This window comes from Ciconia boyciana, chromosome 1 (assembly GCF_034638445.1).
Source record: "Ciconia boyciana chromosome 1, ASM3463844v1, whole genome shotgun sequence".
Lineage (NCBI taxonomy): Eukaryota > Metazoa > Chordata > Aves > Ciconiiformes > Ciconiidae > Ciconia > Ciconia boyciana.
In genome coordinates this window covers 151,791,586-151,808,636 of record NC_132934.1, presented here as the reverse complement: position 1 = coordinate 151,808,636, position 17,051 = coordinate 151,791,586, and the positions used below count along the sequence as shown (strand labels likewise).

General features: G+C 45.3%; 2 protein-coding genes across 4 annotated transcripts in view; both read right to left on the bottom strand.

The window, feature by feature from the left end:
• LIMS1 (LIM zinc finger domain containing 1) overlaps positions 1–5,627 on the bottom strand; it is a 77,888-nt gene extending 72,261 nt beyond the window's left edge. Inside the window, exon 1 of one of the 3 annotated variants that reach the window (XM_072849790.1) lies at positions 5,433–5,627. In XM_072849790.1, the coding sequence (XP_072705891.1) occupies positions 5,433–5,476 (44 nt within the window). In that variant the 5' untranslated portion in view covers positions 5,477–5,627. Of the gene's footprint in view, positions 1–2,780; positions 2,890–5,432 lie in introns of those variants that run through there. The other 2 variants (XM_072849794.1, XM_072849795.1) reach the window with 2 other exon arrangements.
• Positions 5,628–12,529: 6,902 nt separating this feature from the next.
• The window catches only part of GCC2 (GRIP and coiled-coil domain containing 2), a 31,894-nt gene continuing 27,372 nt past the window's right edge, over positions 12,530–17,051 (bottom strand). Inside the window, exon 23 of the mRNA XM_072849786.1 lies at positions 12,530–16,278. Within this exon, the coding sequence (XP_072705887.1) occupies positions 16,208–16,278 (71 nt within the window). The 3' untranslated portion in view covers positions 12,530–16,207. The remainder of the gene's footprint in view (positions 16,279–17,051) is intronic.

Here is a 17,051-nt window from a genome sequence, read left to right as displayed (position 1 = left end):
CCAAAACCGGAGGGTTTTGCAAGCGGAGGCTGCCGTGCTGATTCAGCCCTGAATCCGCAGAGGCTGCCTTCCCCCAACAGCGTCGGCTGGCAGCCCGTGCCGCCTCGCCTGCCAAGCTGTATTTTTCATTCCCAAATTGGAGGTGGAGCGTGCCAGAAGACAGCGAGGGAGGACGCGGGGATGCTGCCGCTCCAAAGGCGAGGGGCTGACAGCCGGTCCCTCGCCCCCGCCGGGCAGCACCCAGCCCCAGCGGGGATGGCCGAGCCCCCGCAAAGAGTCCTTGCAAAGCATCGAGGCCCCCCTTCCCCTGCAAAGAGTCCTTGCAAAGCATCGAGGCCCCCTTTTCCCCTCCCAGGGTGGATTTGAAACTATTTCTCTGTGCGGTTTTCTCTCCCCACATCAGTCCCACAGCTGTTGCACGTCAGCGTGGGGTCTGGACAGGAGCCACTCTGCCATGTTGTTGCCTCCCAAATATTTCCTGGCGTTACTGCTTTGCTTTGCTGTGGTCTTTCCCAGTGCCCCCAACTACACTAAAACAATGTATTAATACAGAAAACCCTTATAACTCTGACTGCAGCAGCTTCCCTGGACTGCTCAGGCCACCCAGGAAACGTGCATAAAATCATTACATTGCCTTAATTTCTCAGATTATCCACACTGACTTCCCATCCATGATGCGAGCAATAAACCCCAAGGTTTTAACTCTACTGTTCCCACTAGTTTAGGTTTTAATCAAAAGCTCGTCCACCACTGTGTTCTCAGTTCTTCAAGCTATTTAATGCAAGCAGTGATTGAAACAACCCTAAATGCACCAGGTGACTTAGGATTCACCTCCTTATCAAATTCTGTAGAAGTGGTTGGTGGTTTTTTTTTAATGAGTTAAAAAGTGATGAAAAAAAGGATGATCAAAGCTGGAATTCAAGGACTTCTGATTTAAAATAGAAGGAAAAGCAATTAACATGAAAAATACAGAGCATAACAGCTCATCCGGCGTGCTGGCCTTGTTGTAACACTATTTTTCACACACCCTAGGATACTCCAGACAATGCCATTTTTGCACAGGAACGTGTTTTCATACTGCAGACAAGAGGTCCACTTTGCCCATAAATAGTTTGTCACTGGGCACACCGTCAGCTCCTGCCCCCTGGACCTCACCGATGGTCTCCAGGCACTGAGACAAATTCACCAAACTGTTTCACATAAAGTGTCATCGAGGTACACAAAAACAACCAAGGAAATTACAGCACCTTGACTTTCTTCTTTCCCCTTCTGTCTGCTTAAAAACCCCATACGTATGCATTTTTATAAAGATTTAGACACCTCAGGAAGGGAAATGCTTGAAGTAATTGCAAAGGAGTGTCCTAATTTGAAGAAAAGTATTAACCCCAGGGCACAGTCCCCTGCTATGTTTTCTCTAATTGTCAGATTGAATTAGGACCTTCCCATCCTTCTTCCACCCTTTCTGCCTCAACACCAGCCTTTCTGCACAAGCTGTGAGGGTGACGTGCACTGTAACACATCACTAAAACAAGCAGCGCAGCAGACCACATACGCGGCTGCTTGATTCATGCTATGGACGGCTTATACAAGGGAAGGCTTTGGCTATCAAAAAGTGACTGTCAGTTTGATTTTCCTTGTCATCAGCACCTGCCATCATGGAAAGACCTGATGCAAATAACTTCCCCACAAATTATCAAGCTGCTTTTAGCACAGCTAATAGTTAAAGCGTCCCTATATTGAAAAGTAATAAGAGACTGCATTATGCTACGGAGTGAAAAACCTTTAAACCAGGCTTCGGAGGAGAACAAAACACAGATGAATCGGGATGTCTAACCTAACACACTCAGCACAAAGCCACAACTGCAGGAGCTGAAAAGCCTGCCTTAAGTGCTTCAATAATAAATATTTTATTGCAACTTGAAAAAGAATTTGTTAACTATGCAAACCGTCCTCCGTCTATTGCTGGCCATTAATGGTTCCCCTGCAGTAACTGTATGGAGCCAGTTCTAAGAAAGAGACCTGCGGGTTACAACTGAGATTTAACTGCAGCATCACATTTATCTTCTTATTTATGGAGTCCCCTACCAGAGCCAGTAACACTAAGTGCCCAGTTTTGAGCTTCACAGTCTACAGTGGACCAAGAGCTGTAAATCCAATGAGTCTATGCTAGTTTTTCAAATGTAGTTATGCTTTGAATAAAGAGGAGCTTGCTTTGTTCGGTATTTTATTGCATCCTGCCCTGTATTTATTGCTACAAAGAAAAACTTAGCTTGCACTAGGGAACTACAAAAGCTTAAGATAATAATGGCTCTGAACTGCAAGCTAATGTTTTTCTCTGCATAAGAAACTTATTCCAATGATAACACATCGAGAAGAGTTCAGCACAACCAGCTGGAAAAGCTGCCCATGAAACCCAGCCGGCAATCCCCTCTGCCCCCCTAAAAAAAAAAAAACCCAACTCACGCACTCTCAACCCAAATGCTGAAACCCAAACCGCTACCCAGCATCATCCCAGCTACAGGGCAAACCGCACATCCCTCCCTGCCCAAACCCTTCTCCTCCGGGGCAGAGTCTGATCTCCCAGGCTGACGGGGAGCCTGACAGCCATGTCCCAGGTGACGGGCGTTCAGGTTACAGCACCAGCCTGCAAGCTCTTTTCACTGCAAAACAAAAGCCACGGCAGCAACTGGAGTTCAAAAAGCCTCTATAAAGTGGAGAAGAAGAAAAAAAGTTGAAAAGAAGGGTATTTCGGAGGACAATAATGAACTCCGTGTGCGTACCTGCTGACCAGATGCCTGCTTCTCTTCTATGTACCAAATCTGGAGAGAGACCTCAAGTCATTCTTTCCTTTTTTGTTTTCTTCTCCAAAACTTAGATTACTTTAATTCCCTAAATCAGAGCAAAAAGTCAAGATCCAAAATCCCTTAGGAGTTTCGGCCTGAAGAAGCTTTTGAGACCACCTTATAGTTTGTTAAAAAGTGGTTTTGAATGAAACATTTGCATTTTTAGTGGTTTTTTTTCCCCAAAGAATCAAAACAAGAAAATGCACCAATTTTTAATCTCCTCCCCTCACATTTTACCAAACGGCAATGCATCTTAAACAAACCTTGCCCTTCCGATTTATTTTGACCTCAACGGACTGGAATCATCTAAAGAAAACCCCCTCGGCCAGAAGTCCTGCAACCGGCTCCCCCGAAGGAGCTGACCCCGCAGCCTTTCCCCGCTGTGCTGCCCTGCCAGGCGAGCAGCGCTCCCCGTCCTGGCCAGCAGCTCCCTCGAGCCACGCTTCTGCGAGAATCAACTGCACAGCACCTTCACCTCCTTAACCACAGCACAGCACAGCCCCTTCTCCTCAATACGGCAATTCACCCCAAAAAATGGGGAGAAGACAAGCACAGAGGGGAACGGCCAATTTAGGCAAGGGGCCCCACGTCCAGCCCTTGCTGGGCGAGCAGTTCATATTCAGAGCGCACCAGCAGCGGCGGGACGCCAGGTTGACTCTCTCAGCCACAGGAGGATTTGCTCGGCCGGGAGGCGGCAGGGCTCGTCCCCGCTGCCGGGGAAGGATGCTCGAGCCGCCGGCCGTACCCCGGGATGGGCCCTCTGCCTCTGTCACTTCCCTGGATGTGCCAGCCACCCGCTTGCCCGCTGTGGGAGGCACCACGTGCGTTCTGCGCTGAAGAAGCTCCCCCCCCAGACAGCTTTGAGCGAGGTGGGCTCCCACCAGCACGCTCTGCCTACTTCAACTCAGCAAGTTTCTGCAAGCGTAGGCTCTAGCCTGACTGTCCCAAAATTTCACACTGTGCCAGGGGTGTAGCCTACTTCATATCCTGGGAAGCGTGTACCAGCAGGGCAGCTGGCCTGCTCCCCGAAAACTTCAGCAGAACAGATGCCAAATAGGTAATTGCTCTATTTACCCGGAGAGGCAGGCTCCACACCGGAGCTGAAGCACCTGTGCGGGGCTGAACAACGCGCAGATCCTTGCCGTCGCAAGAGACGGACGCTCGCAGCACGAATACTGACAACTTGGCCGCTCTCAGGAACGCAGAAAGAAGCCTGGCCTAGAAGCACCCATCACCCGCTAGGAAAGCAAGCGGCTTTTGGAACAACTGAAGAAAAACCACTTACCTTAATATACACGGATATCTGAGTCACGTTACCTTGTTTTTCTCAGCACGTGGCTGCACAGCAGCTAGAGCTAAAGCTGGTCAAGGCTGGCGACATCCTGCCGCCTCCCCTCCCTTGCCCTGAGAGCAAAGCTGACTCAGCAGCCCACCCCGCCGCAGGCCGGCCCAGGGTGCCGCCACGGTAGCCCCGACTCGGCTTGACTTTTCTGCTGCCACAGCTTTTCTCCAAAGGTGTGGTGCAGAGCTGGAGGAATTCGCAGTAGAAATCAGGCGCGGGAAAGATAAGGCGATCTTTAGCCAAGCTAAAGTCTGTGCGTGCCAGCAGCCGTCCTGAACCTGCAGCCCAAGCCAGCGCCAGCCAGGGCACTGGGTACAAAAATTGCTCTTTTCCCTTCCGTCAGCCCCAGGTTTCGACACATTAGCACAGCGCTTGCCAAGTGCTTTAATTTGGGACATTTCTTCCCAAGAAGCAAGTACAACGGGTGAGGCTTAGCAGAAGGGCCATTAGCAGAACAGCCTTTGCTTTCCATAACCCATCCCCATTAAGCTTCCCCTGAGATAGGGCTACTCAGCAATTTGGGCGGGATACGCATAAAACTACACGAATCTCACCGCACAAATACCCGAGGTTATTTAGTACCACGCTTTTAAAACAACAGCCTCCCTCAGGAACGGACGCCTGTTCGCGCGAAGGGCGTTAAACCACGCTCACGCTCCGCTCAGCCTGCCTTAGACTTGAGCTTCGTGGATTATTTCGTTCGCTGCAACACGGACACCGAAGCCACCCGGCTGCTCCCTGCGTGAGGGTGACCCCGAAGGGATGGCACGAGAGAGCGGGACCCTCTGCCGTGCCCGCTGCTGCCGCCCGCGGCTCTGCATGCCGGCGGGGCTGCCGGCGGGAAGGGGAAAGTTCCCCCGCGCAGCAGAAACTCCCCGGGGCGAGGAGGAGGCTCACCTGCACGGCGGCAAAGCCCCAGCCTCCTCGGCGGGACCCCGTCCCCTACCCCAGCCCGCCCAAGGAACCATCCCAGCGCCTTCCCACCCGCTAGACCCCGCCGGAGCTCGGGGACGCCGCCGCCGCCCTCCGCCCCGCACGGCGCGGCCCCGCCACCGCCCGCCTCCCGACCGGCGCCCGAGGGCTGCCTTCCACGGGGCACCGGGGGGGTTCAAGCAAGCGGGCAGCACCCGGTGACAGCGGCCCGGCCACGCCGCGCCGAGACAAAGCGCCGCCCTCGGCAGCCGCCCGCCGCGGCAGGCGGGACGGGATGGGACGGGACGTGGCGGGCGGTCCCGCGCCTCGCCTACCTGTTACAGGTCATCCCCGCCGCCGCCGCCGCCACCCCCAGCATCCCGCCGGCGGCCGCTGCCCCGCCGCGCTCGTCCCGCTGCCCGCCGCTGCCGCGGAGCGCCCTCCGCCGCCGCCGGGAGGAGCCACGCCGGGCGGCGGTAATGGCGCTGGGCGGCCGCACCGCCGGCACCCGCCCGCCGCCGCCGCCGCCGCCGCCGCCGCCGCCGCCGCCGGGGGGCGCGCTCCGCCCGCGCCGCCGCCGCCGGGCCCGGCTCCGGGAGCCGCAGGCAGGCCCCGCCCCGCCCCGCCCCGGGCAGCGCGGGCAGCCCCGCCCCCGCGCTCGAGCGGCTCCCGCGGGCCTGCCCGCGCGCCGCTCGGTCTCTCCTCGGCCTCGGCAGCCCCGCCCGGTAAAGGCCGGGAAGGCCCCGCCGAGCGCTGGGGGCCCAAGTCCCACCGGACACCCCAGGTGCCTCCCTGCGGGCCGGGGAGGGGAAATCAGCGCAAGGCCGGGGAGCCGGGCTGCGGGCCCCGTGTGTCAGCCCTTCAGGGAAGGCTCGGGGCCGGAGCGGCGGCCGCAGTGGGAGAGCCCTGCACTGTTCCGTGGAGTAGATGGCGGGGAGCGTGCCTTGCTGGTTTGTTCCAGAACAGAAAATTGCTGTCAAAACAATTCCAAGTATTTTTACTATTTCTTACATGTGGTTGCGTAGTATGGTATTATTTCTAGCAAGAGAGCTATCGCCTCACCTGAAGGCGCCCAGTGCGTTTAGGTGAGCATTTACTGGAGCAAGATCCCATTTTTAATCGACGTATTTAAAAACTTAACAGTATTAATAAGGAGTCGCGTGGGAAAAGGCCGGCACCTCGCTCAGGTCCAGCTGCCTTTTTCAGAAAGTAAATACAAATAAGCAACCTTCAACACCAGAGCTGCCAAACCTAGAGGCAGGGCCCCTGCTTCACTTGGAGAGAAGCGATCTCATTCCAAGCCCTTCAAGTTTCAGAGACTTCTGGTTGAATGAAAAGAGCATTATAGCAAATGCAGGATTACTAAGCCATCTGTGTCACCACCCATTGCCATCCTCAATATCAGAACAAGGAAGTGGCGTGGTGAAACGAAAAACGCCAATATTTGACTGCCAGGAGTAAGGAGGTCTCTATGGCTCCAAGAAAATAACGCGTGCAGGGAATATGTTAAGCCAGTGAAAATCAGCATAGGTGGCTACAAGTGAATACACATCAGACAGTAATTCGAACTACACGTACCTGGAGTACATCTACTTCAGTATCCATTAGGACCAGGAAAAGAATGTAAACTTTCAGGAATGTAATTCACAAAAGATATTTGATCGATATGCCCCAAGCATGGTTCTGGACAGAACGACAACTGTAAAAACACAGCGACATCAGGCTGTTGGCTTTTTGTTTGTTTGCTCCTTGGCACAGTTTGGTTTTGCTTGCCAAGTTCAGGAATCCAAACCTAGCAAAATTTTAGCACCACAGGGAATACATTTCCGTACAAAAGGGGAAATAAAGTATATGGCTGGAAAAGGGAAGGGATGGTGTGTCAGAAGAGGGGGAGGTGATCCTTCCCCCCTGCTCAGCACTGGTGAGGCCACACCTGGAGTGCTGGGTCCAGCTCTGGGCTCCCCAGTACAAGACACATGGCCATACTGGAGAGAGTCCAGCGAATGGCCACTAATACAAATGAGGGACTGGAGCATCTCTGCTACGAGGAGAGGCGGAGAGAGCTGGGACTGTTCAGCCTGGAGACGAGAAGGCTCAGGGGGATCTTGTCAATGTATATAAATACCTGAAAAGGGCGGGTACAAAGAGTATGGAGCCAGGCTCTTTTCAGTGGTGCCCAGTGACAGGACCAGAGGCAATGGACACAACCTGAAACACAGGAGGTTCCCTCTGAACATCAGGAAACTCTTTTTTACTGGGAGGGTGACCGAGCACTGGCACGGGTTGCCCAGAGAGGTTCTGGAGTCTCCAGTGTGGATCTTGTCCTGGGCAACTGGCTCAAGGTGGCCCTGCTTGAGCAGGGAGGTTGGACCAGATGACCTCCAGAGGTGCCTCCCAACCTCAGCCACTCTGTGATGCTGTTAAAAAATGAAGCAAAACGAAACAAACATTCCCCCCCCCCCCCCCAAAAAAAAAAAAGAAAAAACAAAAAACCCCAAACCAAGACACCCACTCATTTTAATGAGTCTATCAGCAAAGCTTCCTTATATCATCTAAGTAAGTAAGTACTCAATCTGTGCCAGTTGAAGGTAATAGTACCCTTCTGTTTTTTTTCTAATCGACTTTGGGCAGTCTGCCATTACTTGTAGGCAGCTTCATGAATGTCTTTAATTAACTTCAGTTTGTCTGTAAGGGTTTCGGGGTCTCTCCCATTGCCTGTCCTCCTGGGGAGCTGTACGAGGCAGTCGCCCCTGGCTGCTGAGCCCAGCCAAAGAGCAGCACCTCTGACCAGCACAGCCTGAAACAGGGGGAGCTGGCTGGGCAGACTTGCTACTACTAGGGCAGCAAACTCCGAAACAGTAAACTCTGGAAATAATTAACAGGCAGGGCCTGCCAGCGAGTGCAGCCGTTAGGGTCCTTCCTTTAGAGAGCCCATGAATAGATTTAATGGCAAGTGAATTGCACCATGTGCAGTTTTCCAGTGCTTTTAAAGATGACATCCCTAGAGCCTAGCTAGCAATATAATCTCAAAGTAGCCAAGGCATTCATAGAGAGTGGGAGAGCCTCCCCCAAACACGTACGTATGCCAAACGTTAAGTAGTAGCAGCTTTTGGAAGCGCCGTACCAAGAAAAGCCAGGAATTCAGTTTCACAGATTGCCTCCCTAGGCTCTGTGCGCTTTGCAGCAAGTTTGCGCCTTGGCTTTACATTTTTGTTGTGTCTTGCTGTACAACAGAAATAACAATTCTTAATTGTTATTAATTCTCCATTACATAGTATTAGAGCCTGCTAGCATTCTAATTAACTTGTAAATTTCAGTCCAGAATACTTAGGCAAATAATTTAGTGGGATACACAAACACACACTGCAAACTCAAAAGAAAGAAAAGATCACTCCTTCCAGTCCAGTATAATGAAGGACTACGACCATTTTCTTGCTATGCAGTTTTTAAAAAATACGGTAATCTGCCTACTTATTTCTGCTTACAAACCCATCACGAAGTTAAACGTTCTACTGCTAATGTACTTGGCATCAGGAGGAGAAGTGCCATTATCCCCAGCAGACAAGTGAGGAAACAGACAGAGAAACTGAAATTAAATTCACAAAGGAAGCATGTGGCAAAGCAAGGACTTTGGACTCCGTGTCTCCAGCCCAGCATATTAATCGCAAAATCAATGTCTTTTTTTTTTCTTCCCATCTCTCCCTGCTAGAGTAAAAAGCAGTTTTAAGTAGACATATGCTTTTGATGTTCTGTTTCCAGAGCACTTTAAGTCTTCCATCACTGTTGAAATGCCAGCATATAGTACCGTGGCTGGCAGCGATAGAAGTGACAGCACAGCACCTTTACCTATTCAGAGCTATACACCTTATCAGCTTTGCTGACACCAGACAAGCCCATTAGTGTAGGCCTGGGGAAGAAGTGCGAAAGGAATGGTTACTGGGGGGGGCAGACGAGAAGGCGGCTACTTGGTGAAAGAGTTTGCCTGCCTGTCTCTGATCACAAATATCCGCATCTTCACAGCAAGTTCTTTTTCATTTCCAGAAAGTGTTTTACAATTTTGCCATAGTGATATGAAGAGGCGTGACTAAGTAACTTCCAACTGTGGTATTTGCTCTAGCTTTTGCTTTCTCCCAGAACTTCATGCAACTGCAGGTGGTATATTCTTCCTCATGTTGTTATTGACTCTGAGTGCCTGTTAACACAGCAGCCCCACGGTTGTTTACCTTAATGTAATCAATGGATTTCAACTGTAAACTGTGTCAGTGTTCTTCATGTCATACCTCCAAAGCTATGAAGTTAAAGCAACAGCAAAGGAAACTTTCACCCTTTAAGTATGAACAATTTTTGAACACAGGGTGTCCGGCTAAACATTCCTAGCAAAATGGCTAATGAATTCACAAGTAACAAATTATTTAGGCTTCACATTCTTGCTCAGCATTAATAACTTCACAACTCAATTGTCGAAATAAGTTTTGTCCACTATTTGATCTCCATAAAAATCTTTGCTATTTTAAAATATAGTATGTGGTTTACTCAGAATACTAACAGACTTACTTTAGTGATCATTCTGACGTCCTTATAAAACAAAGTCAAATTTCTGCTTCATGCATTTTAGACATGCCTAGTATATTTGGCTTCACCTTTTCTTGGAAGATGGAAGGAGACAGTAGAAGAACAGGGATATAACTTTTATACATCAGTCTCAAAACCCTGCAAAATTGATCATTAAAATTCCATATTTAGCAGCATAAATTTCTGCTTCATGACAAGGTCAGTAAGTGGACAGACACAGTAACGGCTAAAGAAAAAGCTTATGGCAGCACCACAAAACAGGTACTTTAAAAAGTAACTTAAAGACTTTTGGCGATCATGGTATTATTCTCACATTTTTATTTAGGCTTCTACGCCACTTGCGTATAACAGAAGAATATGGAAATTTGTCTACAGCAATGTTTATTGTTAGTGATGCTTTAAAAAAAGCTCAGGGCGTCTATTCCAAACTGAAAGCTTAGTCTACATCAATAGATAAAGCTATAAAAAGAGTTAATTTAATACACAGTCATCCTTTCTGTTTATCAGGCTATTCTCATTATGCTCCACCTATCATAAAAAATAAACCACTCCCTGAGCCCCCCCAGATTCCTAACCCACCCATCAGGAACAGCTTTTCAAAGTCATCACTGTTCAACTGCAGAAGGTAGGGAACAAATCTGATGGCAAATCCTGCTGACAAACCCTGTCCTTCGCTACCACATATGGGCCATATTTTAGCACAAGCATCCGTAGCTATTGCAAGATCAGTGGTATCACCATTGGTTAAAAAAAAAATGTTCTTGATGACAACAATTTGATGCAACTAGTTATAATTACCTGTTCATTATTTTGTACGGTTATTTGGATGGTTTTGCTAATGCTGGTATTCAGAGGTCCTCCAAAGAGAGGAAATATAGCTCAAGAGTCACGCAGCACAGAACTCAGTCAAATACCTTGGGATAACTAGAGGTGGGGGGGAAACAAGTTCCAAGCTGAAGTAATCTAAGTCTGTCATTTTTTCTGTTTTAAGCTTTTTGTCACTGCAATTTCCACCCTTCACAGAATGTTACAAAACCTATCGTTAGCTTTTCTGCATTTTCTGAAAATCCTCCTCATGCAAGAAAAGTATGATATATCCACTATCCCCCACCGCTCTGCAAACAACTGGTTTAACCAGTTTCCAAGAGAAAGGCTAGTTAGGGCAGGGACAGAGAGGCACCACATCACCAAAAGGAGCTGTTAAAGTTTTTATTCCCTCCAGCTGCTTCTCTCTCCACTCTGCCAAAGGCTGTAGCCCTCTGCCCAGGGCAGCTTCACCTAGATTGCTGCAGCTGGAGGTTTAAGTAAATGGTGTGACTACTCATGAAAGGAACATTAACTAGTCTGTATGAATATTTGGATACTAAAAGCCAAAATGATACAATTGGCCTTCTCCCTTGGCAAAAGTAATGCTGAGCATCAGCAACTTAACTCCACAAAGGGGAATAACGACAGTAAAGCAGTATGTAGGTAAAAGCCTTCTTCTGGAGTTCTGTAATGGTTTCCATGGTTTTTACTTTTGAGATATTCTGCATGCGGCAAAGGGCAAGAGATCCAAGAACTGATATATACCTCCACTCCGGAAACACTCTGAGTGTTCTCAGAACAAGCTTCAATTTTCAAGCAATTATGCTTCCAGAGGAAACAATAAAAACCCCCTTAAATCCTATACTCATATACAGCTGCTAGCCAATGTCTATCAATTTAAAACACTTTCAAAGGCCATTATAAGAGGACTGTAACCGTGCCCATGCCCAAAATTGCACATTGGTTTTTACAATGATTACCTTTACCTTGGATTCTTAAGAAGCCTACAGGCATTCAACTGACAGCAAAAGGAATACATGATTTGCTAACGCCAAAGTGGATCAAATTGTTGGAGCAGTAACTGATGTGCGTTTTTCCACTTCGTTTTTCTATCCGCGGTCTTCGTTATTCAGTCCGGCCTTGATCCTCAGGATGAGCCAGAGGAAGACAGGACAGGAAGGAAGCTCTTGAACCTAAGACGCACCTTCTCATCCTTGCAAGACAATAGTGTAAGTTTTAGATCAAATTCAGTTTGAAAAGTAGTCAGATTATTATTTCCCTTTCCCTAAGCATATATGCATTTATGTGAAAGCTGTTAGAAGTTGACTTTAAATATCAGGCTTTCTTTTTTGACTGTTTTATATCCATTTGTTATGTCAACTTCTTTTCACGCCTTATGATCCCCTCTCTGACCACATATTTGTATAATAAACATAACCTAACAAAAAATGGATGACAAAAAGATAAACACACCAACCTCTCACTTCAATCAATCGGTCAATCAAACAAACCACCTCTTCATCCATAGAGCATCTAATTTTTGCACTATGACAGCTGTGCAGATACAGAAAAATTACCACAGGGAATTAGGGAAGAGGTAGTTCTGTCCACTTCAAAGTTGACTGCTATTCGGAAGGAGTGCTGATTTATGAGGTCGCTAGTACTTAAAAAAATATAAATACTAAGTGCAATCCTTCTAACAAGCACATTAATACCTTCTGCATCCCTCCTTTTCATGTCAGATATTGTGAGGTTGTTGGTGACAATCTAGTAACACATTTGAAGTAATCTGTATGAGCTTTTTTGGGAAAACTTGATTTTTTTTTTTTCTAAAAAAACCCATAAGCCATTCTTTTTCCTTTTCCATTCATCCAGAAGTATCCATCACTGTTACTGTGTTCCAAAGTAAAGACTGCAGCTACTATACCAAATCCGTAAAATCATCTCTTTAATACTATGGTAAACATCCCCTTGTTTTCTACCTTGCACCTGAGTAGCACTTTCTCAGGTAAGAACAGGCATTCAGGGAAAAAGAAAGGCACTCTGTTGGGTAAAGGCGAATTTTATTGAAGTGATGGCCACATGAAAAGGCCAAAGACATATTTCCAACCAAAACACTTCTCTATTCAGACTAGCAATTCTGAAATTACTACAACAAATATATATTTTTACCTCTTCATATGTTTGGTTTCTCAGCTTGTGGGTGGTAACTGCTATTTGCAAGGCTCCTAAGGGAGATATTTTCACAGTAACAGTAGAACTATCAGGTAGTTGAGGAAGAATTGGTGCACTGGGTGAAGCCAAGGCATAAGCCAAATGAAGCATAGGTGCTTAAGCTGCTTTCAAAGCCACTGAGTACAAACTAAGGAGAATTTTAAAATATTCCTCCACAATTCCAGGATATATAATCTTTTATCAAAGCAAAAGGATGGAGGGCAATAGCCAAAGGAAGATTTAAATTTAGAAAATATAGAAAATAATCTAACCATGTATTCTTTCGATTATGCTTTGGGGAAGGAGGGTCACGAAAGAAAAAAGCCACTCTACTCTCCCATGTATCACTTCTAACATGGGTTCCCTTTGGCCATCCTGAACCCCAAATCCAACTGGCCACATCTACACTACAGCCAGACAAGCTCTGGTCTTCCTGTCCTTCAAACGCAGCACATTTCGCTTGCACAGATGGGTCTCCCTTCTGGGTAAAGGCAACATGACTCGTTTCCAGTACAGCTAGTTAAAAATGCAGCTACAGTGCACACACAGGCCTGTGAACTTGGAATCACTCCCATTTTTGGTTTTTAATTAATATATACTCTGCATAGTGACAGTAGAGTCTCTTTTTTTTTTTTTTTTTTTAATATGCCCTCCTTAAGCTTGGGCTGAAGGCAGGCTGATAGAAGAGTAAAATTTGGTCCTAAGCTTGTAAACTCTTTGGGCAGGGGTTACATTTTCTGGGAAACATCCTAACAAAATATGGCACTGTAAAGAAAATGAACAAACGAACCAGAAAGCAAAGTCAGCACAGTGCTCTTCCAAAAAAGAGCACCACAGTATATCAAGAAGCAGCAATACTAGTTACAATTTTAAATTGCTTTTTGAAAGCAAATCACAGCTACAATGCTGTACATTACAAATGCAAATATATGACATATAAAAAGTTTCCTATGCAAAATAATCCTGCTTCCAGTCCACATTCTTCTATGCCATTTACTGCAAGTGCATATTAAACTTTGATATCTTTGCTTACAGACAGTTTATTGCCACAAAGGTAAGTTCTGGCAGTCTTAGCAACAGAACACAGTTTAGTAGCAGTTATTAAAATATATTTACATTAATTAAGATCTTAATCTTCCATCATTAAAAAAAATATATATAGTAATGCAAGAGGTGTCCACTACATTCATAAGTACAATACTTGAGTTTTACTAAAAATAGTAAGCATGCAACTCAGACCTGAAAGAAGTCAATAAGCAACTGGTATTTAATACAGCCAGTGATATACGTTACTTGCATACATTTATTCACAGCTTACAGTGTTCAATAATCTACAGTTCTGAAATATGCACATTTTAAAAAGGAACTTATCACAGCTCTCTAGAAATGGCTGAGCAGGCATCGTGCAGAAGAGACTAAATCAGGTCAGCTGCAAACTGAGTTTGAATTAAGTAAGACAAAGTCGTACCCTTCCACTCATGTGCTTCCATTGTTAAAATCACAGCACGAGAGTGACTTGCACTTATTTTTATGCATATTTCAGATCTCTCCTGTCGCTCTGTTTTGGCATTCTTTTGAGTGACACTAACCAAATTCAGCTGTGAATAAGGAACTAGAATTCAACATCCGAGATCTGGAGCAAATTGTGAATGTTGAAGATCTGGTAGTTGTTTCAAAAGCAAATGCAAGAAAGCCTAAATGTAGCCTCATGTTTGCTATCTATATTTCCAAGCTACAGATGCCAAAAGACTCATCCCCACACTACCATTTATCAGTTCTGTGATCTGAAAGTCCACAGAGAATGTTTTCACTGGTAGCACAAACCATAAAGATTCCGGTTAGAACACATATTGGGGGGGGGGGGGGGGGGGGGAGGAAGTGCTTAAGACTGTGGAAAGGAATTAAAATATTTAAATAAAGCCTGTTGGCTTTGTTGATTGTGTATCAAAATATATACAAGAAGCAAAAAATTAAACCAAAAGCACAGTTACTGAACAGTTTATTCTTAACACGTGCTGCCTTTCTGCTGTTCTTATGTCCAGATTAATCCCAGTCCCGAATAAGGTAATATTAAAGGAATGAGCATAATTTCCTCAGAGCCTCATCTAGGATAGATAGGAAAGAAAGAATACTCTCTCATATTGGTATGTATACCAGGGAATGATTCACTGTAAAACAGCACAGAGAACGTGAAAATACGAGTGAAAAAGATGGAAAGTCTCTTGTTGGAAGGTAAGCAGGGTTTAAAAACATGCGTACGCATTTTAATAACTTACAAATAAATTAAGATGGTGAAAGGCAGCATGGACTAGAAAGGGGAAAAAGAAGACTGAAGCTAAAAAAAAAAAAGGTGTTGTGTTGATAACAGAAAAAGTAATTCTATGGCAGAGATGTATTTTTCTTGGAAAAATACCCAAACATTCTGTTGAACAACCTGGAACAGAGATTCTCTCATGTGTGTATAAGATCTGTGCAAATTACATGTGCAAACACAGAGAAATGAGAGAAGGATATAACATCATCAATCATTAGAATATTCAAAAGATGCATCTATTGACAAAAGTTCTGTCCTTTTCTCTCAGAAGTTATTGTTAGGAGTCTGACCTACAGACTCTGATTCTTCATTTAGTGTCTTCAATATGACTAAGTCAGTATGAGTAGTCTTTTCATCTAAGTACAGACATTACTACAGTAATGAAACATTGCTTCCTGGTCTTGAACACAGCCAGTCAACCTCAGGTTAAAAAGCCATAGCTTAAGCCCTTTCTCCCAAAGCTTCAGCTCACTTATGACCTCTGATTCTCGGCATACTATCCCAAGACTTCCACAGATGCCATTAATCTCTACTACAGTACCATGCCCCAGATATGCCAAGCATTATATTTCATATAGTTTCAGGCACCCTCTACATTTTGTCGACCGCTGCCTTCATATTTTCAATCCAGCTTTGCAAAAAAAAAAATATAACCAAGACTAAAAATTTAGAAAAGACAAAGCAGAAAATGCCATTTCTGTTTCGTAAGCATCACTAGAGAGGAAATAACTCAATTTTAATTTCTTCAACATGCAGAGAATAAGACTAACCATATAGATTAGTGAGCTGACAAAAATATGTGAAAGAAACTGTAAACACTTTAAAATGCTTTAAGTCTAAAGTCTAGTTATTCCAGTTACTATATTAGATCAAGTTTTTAAATCAATATCAAAAGAGCCATCACAGGTTTGTCAAATTCTGTTTCCAAGCCATTTGCAATTAATTTGTCACTTCTCATTATACTTCTGATCACCAGCTTTAACATTTACATGAGGAACAGTTCACTGCTGTCAGCGCATAATATGACAGTCTTTCAGAGCTACTGAGGGCTTCTTTCTTAGAAGAGCCTAAAAAGCTGAAAATAACACACAGAAATAAAAACCTGTAGTTAAATGCTACAACACCAACAGATTGTTCTTCTACATGAAGATTTCTCTTTTTGCAACTGCGGAATGTGTTTAAAGATTCAGCGTTTCTACTGTCTCATCGAAGTCCTGACCAGCTGTGGAGGTACGAAGCCCACCCAGAGGGTCGTGAGGTACTCTCTTCCTCACCTGAAGGAGAAAGAAAAACATACTTTAAACTAAGTTTACTATGTCAGACATTGCATCATTTGGTTACATGACCTTGTTCCCCCCGCGCCTCTGTCCTTTTTCAAATGCTGTCCTCAAACTTGTTGAGGAGGTAACATTCAGTACTCACTCTTGTGCTGCCATAGATGCATTCATGGATTTTATCACGAAGCCCGCTTTATTTTGGTTACTTAAGGATGTTTTGAAGAGGCCATTTATCACCTTTCTCCAGAAAAATCCAGTTGGTGTTCATTAGAGAACATTAAGTCCATAGCATTTTGATTTACATCTCATCTTCCCAAATGGAAAGGCTGTCATGGAATGCAGTACTTCGCTGCTTTCCTTATTCATGTGATTTTGTTCACAACTTTTAAGTGCTTATATATACACATGGTACTTACTCTTTATATTAATTTTAAAATAAAGTATAGGTCAGTTGCTAATGAAGTACAAGAAGCTACGGGTTGTTATTGAGAAGTGACAAACAATACCTTAAAAAGTGTTTTTAAGGGGACAAACGCTCAAACAGAGTATGTGAAGCAGAGCCAGAACATTATTATACAGTCAGCTCTTGGGTTAATTTCTTGCAAAGGCTTAACTCTTTTTCTTTCTTTCCCTAGTTCCTTTATTTTTTTAAACAAAAAGCATATTTTCTTGAAGAGATTTTTAAAGTTAATATATTGAAACTAATATTAGATCTGCAGTACTGCCTTGAGAGGACCACTTTAATTATCTTTTTAGAACATCTGCCAAGA